General features: G+C 37.6%; 2 protein-coding genes across 4 annotated transcripts in view; both read right to left on the bottom strand.

Moving 5' to 3' along the window:
* wdr73 (WD repeat domain 73) overlaps nt 1-3894 on the bottom strand; it is a 31406-nt gene extending 27512 nt beyond the window's left edge. For 2 of the 3 annotated variants that reach the window (XM_014340746.2, XM_042228797.1), the window contains exon 1: nt 2506-3894. The gene's annotated coding sequence lies outside the window, so the exon portion shown is untranslated. The remainder of the gene's footprint in view (nt 1-2505) is intronic. The other variant, XM_042228798.1, reaches the window with a different exon arrangement.
* A 143-nt stretch (nt 3895-4037) lies between these two features.
* Nucleotides 4038-14256, bottom strand: part of cfap418 (cilia and flagella associated protein 418) — a 12584-nt gene continuing 2365 nt past the window's right edge. Inside the window, exons 3-6 of the mRNA XM_005944372.3 lie at nt 13395-13459; nt 12968-13033; nt 12658-12753; nt 4038-4340 (exon numbers count right to left, since the gene is read on the bottom strand). Of these exons, the coding sequence (XP_005944434.1) occupies nt 4181-4340; nt 12658-12753; nt 12968-13033; nt 13395-13459 (387 nt within the window). The 3' untranslated portion in view covers nt 4038-4180. The remainder of the gene's footprint in view (nt 4341-12657; nt 12754-12967; nt 13034-13394; nt 13460-14256) is intronic.

Here is a 14256-nt window from a genome sequence, read left to right as displayed (position 1 = left end):
CTGTAATCTATAGTGTAGCTATTTTAGTGTTTTAATGAGCTGGCTTCTTTAGGGGGAAGCAAAAGGCACAATGCTGAAAAACCAATGTTGATGTGTTTTGTTTTACTGGATTTGTTGGCAGTAAGAATTTGCTAAATAGGTCCAGATTTAAAGCTTTAATCTGAGATAAGATTAGGGTTTCTATGGATAAAGAATAATGTCCTATACTTTTGCAGTGGGTGCAAGTTTTTAAATAAACCCAATGATCTACCGTTTACTTCAAACCATCACCAGGTTTTGTGAACCAAAATCTAAATTTTTTTTTTAGATCATCAGTAATTGATTTATGAGATTTTTAATCGGCCGTGTTAGCAACTCTCAGCGCATGTCAGGAAAACTCACCTTGCTCCCATTTGCTCACTAAGTACACCACTGATGTGACTCCATGTGGCTTTATCTGTGTTTACAGCTAAACAGCTTAATCTCATTAAACTGTGACTCGACTTTAAAGCGCTGCATAAAAATGATCTCGGAGGCATCAAACTGTCGTCACTTCAAAAGCCATTACTGAAGCTCGACGGTGCAGAAAACTGCAGATTTTCAAGTCACAACATGGAGGAAACGCAGCCTCCTCGAAACGAGACGAGCTGAGATAGCTAATACGCGGTTTCATAGCAGGGCTCTTTGCTGCTTTAGTTCAGTTAGTCATTTATATAATATGAAACCGTATTGTGGAAAACGTTACAGCATTAATGTCACGTTGATAGAAGAAAAAAAGATGTGTACAATCTCCAAATTGACTAAGACTTGGCTTAAGTCCTGATTAAAAAACGGTATATAACAGAGAACATTTACATTTAAATAAAGTTCTGCTGTAAGACGGAGATGGTTTTCATTTTAGACTAAGAAAAGTCTAAGTGGTTAATATTATGCACAAAATACAGAAATACTTTTAATTTGTTTTATCATTTTGATTTGAGGTCTTCACTATAAAGCAGGACTAGGAGCTTATTAGGAGTAAATTCAGGTGTGACTCTGCATTTTCAGGGTTGCAATGATGGTTCAGGTATGATTTGTGTTGGACTTTGAGTTTTAAGATCAGTGGTTAAGGTCAGAGTTTCAGTGTAAAACCATCTCGAGGTGTCATATTTTCACTCAGCATTTAATTTACACTATGCGTTAAGTGTTGAACAGATTGTTTGCTCAGGAAATATGTTCTGTATTTATCAACATGTCTTTCCACATTTTATAAAAACGACTCAGTGAAGCCGTGCTCTAAAGCTTTGTTGTGATGCTGAGAATGAATGAATGTTTCTCTCTTTTTTGTCACAGCAGTGTTGCGATTTGCTGTAAGACGTTTCAGGTTCGTTACACATTTTAATGCCTGGGTTAACGGAGAAAGGCGATAACCACCGCCACTGTGATACCCCTTTATCTTCACTAAGGTTTTAGGTTTTGTCAAGTCAGCTTAAGTAAAGAGAGCTTGGCTATGTTGCACTTGCTTTGCAGTGCAGCCCTCAGGTTACGTTCAAGATCAACATGCATAAAATCATCACTGACCTACCAAATTTGTATTTTCTTGATGGACATCCACAAGAAATACAGATCCTTAGAAACAATTGTAAAACTTAAAACCCCCCAATAAGTCTTAATATTGACAATTGTTAAAACGGGTAAATCAACTTTCTTACCCTCACATGGTTTAACACCCCCAACGTTGCAGGTGAAAGAATAGAGCATGTTAAAAGAAAACATCTAAGCAACACACGTTTGATGCAATACAAAACTAATTACAGTCAGATCTTAAAGATAGAATGAAGATATTGATGAGTCTTAACTCATCAATATCTTCATTCTTACATGTTTCTCTGGCTTACTTTTCTTGATTTAAATAACCTTTGCTAACAGTTTTACCACTTTTCCAGTCAAAGCGCTTTGAGTGCACACACATTCACACAGCATTTCTTTTAACATTTAAAAAGTTTTTAATACTTAACCCCACTTTTTACACACTGCTATTACTGAATAGCTTGTAATATGCATTTGCTTATTACAGCAAATACACTGGTGTGGAGCCAGATGCTGCCGTCAGAAAGACAAACGGGCATCAGGAAATGTTTCCGGACATTTATCAACATGCAAACTTTTCTTTTTCTTTGCAGTTTTTTTATGGACAACATAATGCATAAAAAGACCAATGGGGTGATTTGGAAACGGTGCCATTACACTGTTTGTCCAACAGAGCAGCTCTAAAGTCACAGTTTACATGCAGCTACTCTCAGCTGAGAGGAGGAGGTGACAAGTGTTGTCTTTACAGTTTGCAAAATTCACTGCTGGAGAAAAAACAGCGATGCCATAATTTAATTAACTGTAAAGATTAACAGCAGATATAATGTCATAATTATTACACACTAAAATGCAAGGATCTGTTGTGGCCTACCAGAATCAAATATTAACATCCAACATGTATAAAGTCCCTTTGGAAATTATACCACAGAGAATTATGAGCTGAATCTGCAGCATCACCTGGTTTTGCAAGTTTAGATCAGCTTTGGGCTCATTGTTGAGAACTCCTACGGTTGCCTTTGATTGCAAGCAGAAGCTCTCTGCAAGAAAAAAAAAAGCTTGTGAGCCCAGCCTGTGGAGGATTTAGCAGCTAAAGAGGAGTCGACAGGAAGTAAATACTTACCTTGACACGGCGTTTCATTTGGTAGTCCCTAAATCATTTTCAGATGCCTAATATTCTTTGTAATTGTTTTTGCTTCATATCCCAATCTCCTCTGGATTTTATATCCACACACTCAAATGAGTTGTGATAACTCTGAAAAGAGGTTAATGCTAAACATGTTTACATTCAGATGAGCACAACAAAAAACGCAGCAGCTAAGCAACAGAGCTATAGAGTTTATCTCAGATTTTCTAATTCACTGGGAATTAGAAAACAACCAAGCAGGTCAAAAAATAAATACAGCCGTTATATCACAAGTGCCATTTGCTCTGTTGTGCTGCAGATGTTTTTCCTCCTTATACTGCAGAAATTTCATTTTGAACTCCTCTGCCTTCTGGCAGTCAAAGCCTTTTAAGGCCATCTGACATTTTAAAAAAGAAACATTATTATGTTGACATTACTGTTTTTAAAAACGGCGAAACTCTGCGCTTGGGTGCAAATTTTGATGCCAGCTATCAAACTAGAAGTTAACAAACTCTACAAATACAAAGATACATTTCATAGATCAATTAACAATTAAAATTTTCATTTTATTGATAATTTCAATCATTTTACAGCTACACATTTGGAGAAAAGAAGGACCTGGATTTTAATCTAGTCTGGGCCCCACTGTGTAGAGCAGGAGTCTCAAACTCACGGCCTGGGGGGCCACTTGCAGCCCATGTCACCCCTACTTGTGGCTCGTATATTGATGTGATGCAATTTGGCCCTTGAAGTTACTTTTTTCTTAGGGAGGATTTGTTTGTTGTTGAGCCCAAAAATGATTTAATATGACGGTAATATGAGCAGAGAGCACAAACATGCTGAGGGATTGGCTGTGTTAGCTCAGCAAGAGTTATTTGTAAAGAAAACAGTTTTCACTGGCAGTCAAAAACTAATGTGTACACTTATGTCTGCATTTTTATTTTGTTAAATACAAACAAAATTATAGCAGATGTGCTGCCACGTGTCTAGCCAGAGAGAATACCAATTTGTTTATTTGGTAGTTCAATGAAAGACTTCAGTTAAGAGTGAGAAAGAAATGTGTTCACGTTTGCAGTTTTGTCCTGTTGTCCTGGGTGGCTGTAGGAGGCAGAGCAGGTCACCTACTGATCGGAAGGTTGGTGGTTCGATCCCTGGCTCCTCCAGTCTGCATGTCAAGTATCCTTGGGGAAGATACTAACCCCAAGTTGCTCTCCGATGCATCCATCGGAGTATGAATGTGTGAATGTACTTAGAAAGCACTACGTATAGATAAAGTGCTTGTGTGATTGGGTGAATGAGGCATGTTGTATAGAGCGCTTTGAGTACTCCGGGAGAGTAGAAAAGCGCTATATAAGAATCAGTCCATTTACCATTTATACAATATTTAAAATTTAAAAAAAAAAAAAACTCCTACATTTTCAGAAATTTTGGAGTTTTTTTGTACTACTAAAGTGGCCGTCCAATGAAATGACAGTCTTTCTAGCACTGAGGGTTAGGGGTTAGGGAAAATCAGTCTTGGTGTTTGCCACAGACCCATCTGAGCTGAGGTTGGTCCCTGAGGTCTGTCGGCTCTAACGTGGAGATCCAGCTGCACTGGCAGGCGTACGCCCGCAAGCCTCTCCTCTTCTTCAGCTTGGTTCCAAGCTTCTGACGTTCCGGCATGTTGTTCCTGCCGGCAGAGAAAGACAGACAGTGAACTTTAATCGTTATAAGGATAAGACCTTACCCTTCCAGCTGCAGCCCTGCAGACAGCTCCTCTGTGATCCTACTGCGCAGCTCCGTACTAACTTTTTCAAACTCAATAAGAGATAAATTGAATAATGTGTGCAGAGCAATCTGCTGGAAGGACAAAATATCTGACATGCACAGATGAAAGTGAGAGAAAAAAAGGATTCTTGCCCTTAAGGAACTTTTTAGCTATGAACAGATGCGTATATTTTTATATCTGTTACATGACAGATACGCAGAATGACCAAAGCTATAATTTTGCAATTTTACAGAAAGTCATCTGATTAAGAAACATTTTTCTTAATGTCAGAAATTATAGGAAAAAAACAAAACAAAAAAAACATACACCGCTACTATGCATGAGTGAAAAGCATGTAAGAATGTAAGTATGCTAGTCTGCTGAAATGTAAGCTCTACTCCAATTTCACTGTATGATGCCAAAGTATAGCGACAATAAAGGAATCTTTATCATATGAAACACACTGACAGACTGGTTTCATTTCTGTGTTTCCAGCAGTTCAGGCAGTGTTTTCATCACACAGCCTCTGACAGACTTCACCAAACAGCAGATGGACACAGAGACTAGATGGCGAAGTAAGGGGAAAATCTAGCAGCTTTAGAGACAGTTATTTTTTCTCGGAAGGTTGTAATTTAAAAAAAATGTTCTTTGGACACAAACACCACTTTAACCTCCTAAGACCCGAACTCTTAAACGACATGCATTTTTAATTTCTCTTTGATATTTGGGCATATTGGAGCCCAATTAATGTAAAAACAAAGAATTACCAGAAATTTTTTTTTTTACCTTATTTTTGTTTTTAACAAAAATAAGAGCCACATATGAGGATATTCGTTTAAAATTTTTGATAAAACAGAAGCAGTATAATGTCCTCGTAAGTGGATATCAGGCCCTTGTAGAGCAAAATTTAGTATTTTGGTCTAAATAACCCAAAATGTGATGTCCACATATGTGGACACCAGGTCCTAGGAGGTTAAACTGATGTCAGTGTTGCTCTGTAACTGGTAGATGGGTACACTCAGTACCTCAGTTTGCTCACAAAACAACCTCAATTTGTGCAGTCATGGATTCCACAGGATGTTGGAAACAATCCTTTGAGTTTGACACAATGCCATCACATAATTTCTTCAGAGTTGATACAATCGTCCGATTTATTGCATCACCAGAGCTCTTTGTTATGTTTCAAGAAACCGGTCTGACATGACTTTTGCTCATGCAATAAACAGAAAGGTTGCAGCATTCCAGTAATTAATTAAAAGTAGATAGAAGTTAAAGTACACTTCTACTTCTTTGTTTTCAATCATGTATACACTGTTACAATGACGTATCCTCCTTTTTCTAACTAAAATTACAAAAAATGAAATCAAACTAAAATATAAATGTACATGGGAACTTTAGTTTTAGTCTCTGTCAATTTGGTGGAATTTGCTGCACATTTATTAGGACGCCTACACGACTGTGAGTCAACTGCCTTTACATAGTGTTGTGTTTATGCTCATATCGATTCTTGTTTTCCTAAATCTTACCCGTGACAAATATCATCCATATAGTAACCTTTCCAAAAACACAAACAATAATACCAACCTATACTGTGTCAGTTTGGGTTAAAGTAGGTCTTTTCATTTCAATGCAGGTCTTTTCATTGCGGATTTTACATCACTGAGTTAAAGTCCTGGCTTTAGCATGAGGAGAGAAAAAATGTGAATTTTAATATCCTTACATAGAATAACATCATGAAATTGAATGGGCTAGATAATGGAATCAAAGTCATTCATCGGAAATAACTATATGACTTATTTTTTATCTTTTAAATATACAGTGATTAACAACCACCAATGCGCACAAACTCTTTAATCAAACCATTTCATGTTTCCGAATTTCAAAAAAAAAGCTGAAAAGAAAATAGTAAAGCACATTTTCATTATTTTTTTGAATAGATGGATGCATGGATGATTACTTTTTGATGAAGATGCTAAATTACAGTTCTTTGTTAGTTTTAGTTGTTAAATGTCTGGCTTGATATATTTCTGAGCGGTCCAAAGTGCCGGCTCAAATTTGGGTAGAAAAACACGAATTTGGTTTGTTATTTGCTTATAAATGCAAATGTCATTTTTAGGTTTAAACAAGTTTTTGACCGATTTCTGAATTTTTTGTATTTCTTTGTTTTTATGACAGGTGGTCGAATATATGTGTTAAGCACTGCGTTAAACACTGTAATTAAAACTGAAACATTTGATTTAGACATGAAAACGTAAAATCAAACATATTTAAAGTTTACACCGGTAATAGTCCAATACGAATAATCCTGACCCACTGACCTAGATTCATCTATAACAGTACCCTGATCTTCGCTAAATAAAAATGCATGCTTATGCGTGACAAATGAATACAGACAGTCATTAACATTACGCTCAAGTGTACTTAACATGTATTTTCCTCTAGCTTTGTGCTGTTTGAGGTTGATGTTTTTTTAACTTCTGCTTTATGCTTGAAATAAAATCTGTGTCATGCAGGTCACCCCATAATAATTTATGAGTAGAAAATTATGCAAACAATTCTAAATTTGCATACTGTGCCACTCCCTTTTGCTTTTAAAATTTTAGGCACAGCAGACATGCACTTCTATCACTGTTAATGTCCTGCTGTAAGCCTCTTAATTAAGAAGAAACAACAACCGTGTGGGTAGTAATGGATGCATAAGCTACACATGACCAGGCAAATGTCAAATTAGTGTGAAAGGAAAATCACCTACTCAGACCACTGAGGACAGAAAACACGATATTCCTTATTAACAAATTATGGGTAAACTACTTGATGTACTATTCAGACAAAAACAATGAATTTAATTCGTTCAACACAGATCAAGTGTGAAATTAAATTACAGCTCGGTAGCTTAACCCTCCAGTAAAATGTGTTTGAATAGATTATAGCATAACTTTTATTTTAATCTGTCACCAGGTCTGTAAAAAAGAAAAGTAAATTTGCATGTGAATATGTTTTCCCTACATTTACATTTAGAGGCTATGAAGTGCATATGTGCATGCCTCCGATGTGATGTTTCTTTTTATTTTTTATTTTTTTTAACTTCACCTTTTGTAGCTGAAAGGTCGAAGCTCTACTCCTAACGGACTGAAGCTTTATTGAGGATAACACTGACGTGATGACATGAAGGGCAAACTCATCATCCTGAGTGCTCCTGAGTGCTTCAAAGTGCTCTGAACCTAAAGTCACACTAAAAGTAAATTGCACACTTGTGGAGTAAAAACATTGCTAAGTGCTAACATGCCATTGGTGTGGACGTATATCTTTGGGTATATCCTGGTGTGAAAACTTGACACATTTACAGCCTTCTTAACATCTCATAATGTCTTTCCAAGCACTAAAAGCCTTCTGGACACATACATTTAGGTTTCCTGCACTTTCCAGTGAAAAACACTTTAAGACCGTCTTAAGCTTCACAGAGCCAGCTTCACCGTTTCTATATATTCTGGAAACCTTTCATAATCAGAGGATTTCTGGTGTTTTACCGGCACACTAACAACAACTCATTTAGATGTATTAGATCTTTTGTGTATGTACTTATATATTAATTCCGATATTACTCATAAATCACCACCTACCCACCTACCTATCGATCGATCTATCCTACATGCATATCTGTGTTGTCTTTCAGAAGGAAACTATATAGACCCAAGCACCAAACAGCTCCTCTATTACAACTTTATATTTTATGTCACGAGATTGAGAATATCTCCCTTCTACTTAGCAGAAGTTAGGTGAAAAGATGTAGAAGACAACTTTGATGGGCATCTAAACAAAAGCCTTTTTATCAAAAAAAAATTTGAAGGAAACATTTTCTCTGCAGTCTTCAAGACTACAAGGCAGCAGATCTAACCACAGCCACATCATGCTTACTATTGTGGGAACCACAAGTTTTTAATTCCCAGACTTCCATGCAAATAAGCTCACCATGCAGTATAGGCGTAACCCCATGGGAAACATGCTTTGCTTTGGACAAAGACTGGATTTAAAACTGTAGTTACATATTTGCCTAACAGGTGAAAGACCCCTCATATGAAACACCAATCTCTTGGGCAGCTGTGTCAGGAAGGGCATCTGCTGCAAAAATCTGCCAGATTAAGCGTGTGGAGATAACTGCTGTGGTGACCCATTGTGAATAAGGAGCACCTGAAAGTAGCTTTATGTGTGATCTAGACATCTACTAAACTTTCACCTCTGAACCACAATGAACATGATTTTAATCTCGACAGCTCTGTACCATTTACACACCCTTTCAGACCCATAATCAACAGAAAATTGCTCAGTGGGATATGGATGAATGGCTGAAATTAGGTTGAATTCATGTTAGTGTAAAGACCTGAAATGCCAACCTTTCTCTTTTCAACTCAATTCAGATTTATTTTTAAAAGAGACTTAATCCACAAAATAATGTCCATAGACATCTGGTACATGGGGGAGCAATTTTTCTTCATTAATGAGGTTATTTTGTTTCCATTGTCAAAGTGAGAATATGTCTAGACTGAGTTTTCCTTATTCGGAAAGGATCAGATGGAATGCTTTAAGATCACATTGCCAACTGATGCAAATCAATTCAGTTTTTGAGGAATTAAGGCAATTTTATAAGGATGGTACTGGACCAGAATTTCACCATCAGCTAATCTACTAACAAATTTGACTTCAATCAAATCTCCAATAATATTAAAAGAAATGTAGAAACAATCATGAATCAGTGTCTTAGCACCATCAGCCCTAACCCAATTTCCCTCGGGATGAATAAAGTATTATCAATCACTCAGTTTACACCTACGTATTTCCAGCTATTGAAATGGAAGAGAATCGATCAACTTGAAAAGAGAAAGTCACCTGCAAACAGTAGAACAATGCAGTCACACCATGTGCAGGTACAAATGCTGGCAACGACATCACCCACACTGTAGGCTCTCCATACATTTGACACAGATGTTAATCAGCCTCAGTGTTCAGTTAAACCCTCAGTTCCTTTATTTATTTATTTGCCTTTACAGTAGCTCTCAAACTTTTACTCAAATACTTACTTTACTTAAATAATGGTCAGACACCTTAGTCTCACTTCATACTTTTCACCCGATTATCCATGGCCCATTAGTGTGACCCGCCATAGTCTAAGAACCGCCGCTATAACGAGTGACAGCGTCACCAGAAGTCAACCTTTGCCCCTTCTGCAGCTGCACGTGCGGACAAAATGACACCATTACCCGTTGTAACATTAATGGAGGTCACCTGTGTGGTGTTATCTGAATGGTATTCTACTGCTTTAGTATTAAAATTATGGAAAGCTCATTTCTCACATCATCATCCATCCATCCATCCATTCGCTTCCGCTTATCCTTTTCAGGGTCGCGGGGGGCGCTGGAGCCTATCCCAGCTGTCATAGGGCGAGAGGCGGGGTACATCCTGGACAGGTCGCCAGTCTGTCGCAGGGCCAACACACAGGGACAGACAACCATTCGCACTCACATTCACACCTAGTGACAATTTGGATTATCCAATTAACCTATCCCCACAAGCTGCATGTCTTTGGACGGTGGGAGGAAGCCGGAGTACCCGGAGAGAACCCACGCAAACACGGGGAGAACATGCAAACTCCACACAGAAAGACCCCGGCCTGATGGTGGAATTGAACTCAGGACCTTCTTGCTGTGCGGCAACAGTGCTAACCACCGTGCCACCGTGCTGCCATCACATCATCATAAGTAGATAAAAGCATGAGGATGAACCTGTTTGTGTAGTTCAAACTGCATTCACAATATCACATATTACTAATTATTTATGTCCTCATGAACTTTGTTTTCATATATTTTCTGAGCAACAGAAAGAAATCTATGAACTGGGTTGTAAACACAAGCAACAAGAGTAAAAAACAGACTGCTGCTAATCTGACAAGTAGCACGACTCACAGATAACTAAGACATTATGTGAATTCTGTCAAGAGAAAGTTTACAGAAAGAAAACCTAATATGCTCACATTTATATAACTGTGATACTCAGTCTGTAAGCTTGTACCAGCAGTCTGCTTAGTTTATAGTTTTCTGGAGAGGCTTAACAAGGGTGTGGGAGTAGGATAGTGTGGTTGTTTATATTCTAGTCACAAAGATCTGCAGATGCTGAGTTGTTTCCATTGGGGAAAGGTAACTGCTCTTATCAGTCATTAGGACTGTGGGTGGATTAATGAGGGCTGACCATGTTTTACAATGTGCCCTGTTCTACTTTACTCAGAGTTCAGCTGGTCTAGAAGGAAAAAAAACAAAAACATATACATTTAAAAGTAGCTCCACAGAACATTACTGCCCCCGTCTGGTCAAGCACAAAAACCCAATAAATCTTGAGAAAAAATAATAATATAATTTTCTTAAAACACATAAACATTTAAATTCAATTTTTATGCCATGTGATTCATTTTTATATTGCGCCAATTCAAAAACGGTCACCTTAAGGTGCTTTATGTGGTAAAGGTAATGACACCAACAAGTTCACTGTCCCAAATATGGGAACAAGTGAAAAACACTGTTTTGGTCGATGTAGCCATTCCATGCACTAAGACTGAAATACTGAGATACTGAAAGGGTTCTGTAATAGAGCAATGAAAGACTTTTATAATTCACTTACATACTTACAATGTGAGTAGACTATAATAATTAGAACATTCATTCAATATCCCCAAAAAATCCAGCCTTCCTGACATTATGTGTGAGTAAGAGTTGTGGATAATTTGGAGTCTCACACTTAACAAGGTTGGTATTAAGATAAACATCCAGGAAATTCCTTATAAAATAATAAAAGGCAGCACAGAGGCTTTTAATACTGTAAAATAGGATTTCGTGACTCATTCTTTTTTTTATGTTATTTGGGTACAAATGTGTTTGCTCATACTTGATTGGCCAGTAAAGCCTCATTCCAGATGATGATGTCATGTTCAGAGTTTTTTTATGTCCCTCTGCTGCATTAATAAAGTGGCCTCATTCAGTTTCACACTGTTACCTGTCAGAACAAGGCGCACAACTCAGTACGCGCACATCAAACAGCTAAAGTCCACAACAACTGATCTGCACTTATGTGTAACAGACTACTTTATCACTGCTCCCTGGCTTTGCGGGGAAGGTGGGGTGAATACAGTTGAAACTCACACAGGGGATCTCAGTGTGTGTGTGTGTTATGGATCATCAAATTGATGCCACATAAGTCGAAAAAGTGGTGAGAACAATGAAATGCTGTGCAAATTCACTTCTGTACAGCCCCATTGGTACTGGTTTGTAACCTAGGATCCCCAATAAGGACGACAATAAGTGTGTGTGTGTGTGTTGGGGGAGGGGGGTCACAAGATAAAACCGGTAGCAGGTTTAAAAATATGTAAGGCAAATTTATAGACAAATATAGTTATTTTGATTCAAATATATCCTTTTCCTTGCAAGTTTTTGTATTTTGTTTTTATGTGTTCAAGAGGAAAAATGAAGCAGAAAAAAATCTGTTTTATCTGAAAAGTTCACAGCTGGGAAACATTTGAAACTGATGAAAGGAGTGGTGAGTGGCTTTGAGACCAAGCTATTCTAGAGACTAAAATGCCAGAGTGGGGTCATTTTATTATACTTTTTCTGATGGCTTTACTCGTGTTTATCTCACTTTTAGTGTTTCGTTTATATGTGACAGATATTCTAAAATGTTCTAATAGACTTAAACGTGACTGAAAACTAGAATTATGTAAAAAGTAATCAAAACATTTTCATCATCAACTTTGGCAACAAGCCTTATGCAGCTGCACATCCTACTATTCTAAGTCATCATAATTCCTGTAAAAAACTACGAAAGTTTCAATGAAAAGTTGTAGATAAAGTTCAAATATTTAAAAATAATCACTGCTGGGCTCGTAAATTATCCCGATCAATCACTTGAAGGTTATAGGCTGACCAAAAACCAAAGTTTTTAACAAGTACTAGCAGAGCACACTAAACTGCATATACAGTCTGTAGAGGCTAAGCCTGCGCTTGAAGCCAGTGAGGTGTTCGTGTGTCTACCTTAAATACATTCCCATAGACACACCATATGTAAAACACAAAAGGTGACCACTAGCGCCGTACATAAGGAGCAATTTAAATCTGCTACTCGTGTTCCTCTTTAAAACTTCTTTAATCACGCATTTTCTTGTCAAGATGAGAAAAACATGGCATCGAGCCTGCAGACTCACCTGAGGAACAGGTAATCACAGGTTGAATCCCACTCACAGTCATCAAACATCAGCACCCGAAAGTCGCAGGATATACACCTCAGCTGGTCACATGATCTATTGGTATACAGTCAGTTATTATTTGCAATAGGCAATGAATACACACTATAGGTAATCACTCATTGGTCTATAATCATTTGAAAATGCACCGTGGTATAATTGATTTAAACTAATAAAAAGTATGTTGTGGATCCTAGAGTTCTACATCTTTATAAACCAGGACCAGACGAGACCTGACAGACGCTCTCAGTATGAAATTATTTTTTCACACCTCTTGGATGCGGCTGTTCCGACACCATTTGCGACAGAGCTCCCGCCAATAAAAACAGGACAGCACCTGGATGCAGAACACGCAGTGCAGATTGTGTCCAGACAAACAGAAAGAGCAAGAAAATCAAAATCCTGCATAAACAGGATACACAGCCTGAACAAACACACAACCTGGTTGTTACTTTTATATTTAATATAAAGACTTTTATCTGGCCACTGATACGCTTCCACATAATATGTTACTGACTTTTATCTTGGTTAACTATCCTTCATACACTGATTTAGTAAATATCCAAACTTATGGCACATGTAGAAATACTAACTCAGAGACAAATGCAGTTTAACTTCCTTGCATCCTGTGATTATTGCATGCCTGCATGTTTTTGTTGTTTGTTTGTTTTTAATTTTGAATAAACTAAAAGACTTACTTTCTTCCTCCTGACTGAGATGGAAGCCTCTTTTCCACATGTGGCCCTTTAGGAAACTGCTCAGCCTAAAATGAAAGGTTAAAAAAAAAAAGAGAAAAAAAAAAAGAGTTATTTCTTTCTTAAACTGTGAATAGAATTCAACCAAATAAAACCTACATTTATCGCCACCTGCTCCTCCCCATCCCTCTTGTGTATGTGTAGTTATAATGAAGTAGAGCTGTCACAAAGAGGACATTTGAAAACCCAGGTGTATGTTTATGGCTCTTACTGTTTATTCATAATGCAGGTAAAGACTTGGAGATGAGACAGGTGCATCATAATAATGTCTGACTGTGAAGGCAGAAGCTGAACCTCGATATCGGCACTTCACTTTAAGTGTTTCACATAATCGTATTCTTCCACCTGCCTCTTCTTAGAACCCGCTCCTGGTGCCTGAGCTGCATCCTCTTTGTACCAAACGTAGCTGGTCACAGCCAGTTTTAGTGTTGTGGGTCAGAGTGACCGAGTTTCCCTCTGTCAGAGGACCAGAGCGGCTGAGTCATGTGTTATTTAGAGGATCTGAAAAATAATTTGGACATAAGAATTTCAGCCGTACCTAAATTAATAGATTTTGCCCCCACTTGAAAAAAAAAAATCCTTTGAGTATCTGGTTCTCCAGCTTGAAATGCTTCGATGTGTTTACCTGCTGGTCACTAACTTTCTTTTTATTGGTCGAATTGGTTGATCATAGCTTTTCTGTTAAATTGATGCTGAACTGAACAATTTCTAAGGCACAAAAGCAAAACAGAGGAAAAAATGTAACAAATTGCATTCGCAGGGAACTACAGTGTATTAGGAACAGATATTTCCTGTGTGTGTGTGT

The sequence above is a fragment of the Haplochromis burtoni genome, unplaced genomic scaffold (assembly GCF_018398535.1).
Source record: "Haplochromis burtoni strain Fernald_Lab_line unplaced genomic scaffold, NCSU_Asbu1 Contig_352, whole genome shotgun sequence".
NCBI classification, from domain to species: domain Eukaryota; kingdom Metazoa; phylum Chordata; class Actinopteri; order Cichliformes; family Cichlidae; genus Haplochromis; species Haplochromis burtoni.
The sequence above is the reverse complement of the archived record's forward strand: the minus strand, read 5'-3'. Positions and strand labels throughout refer to the sequence as shown.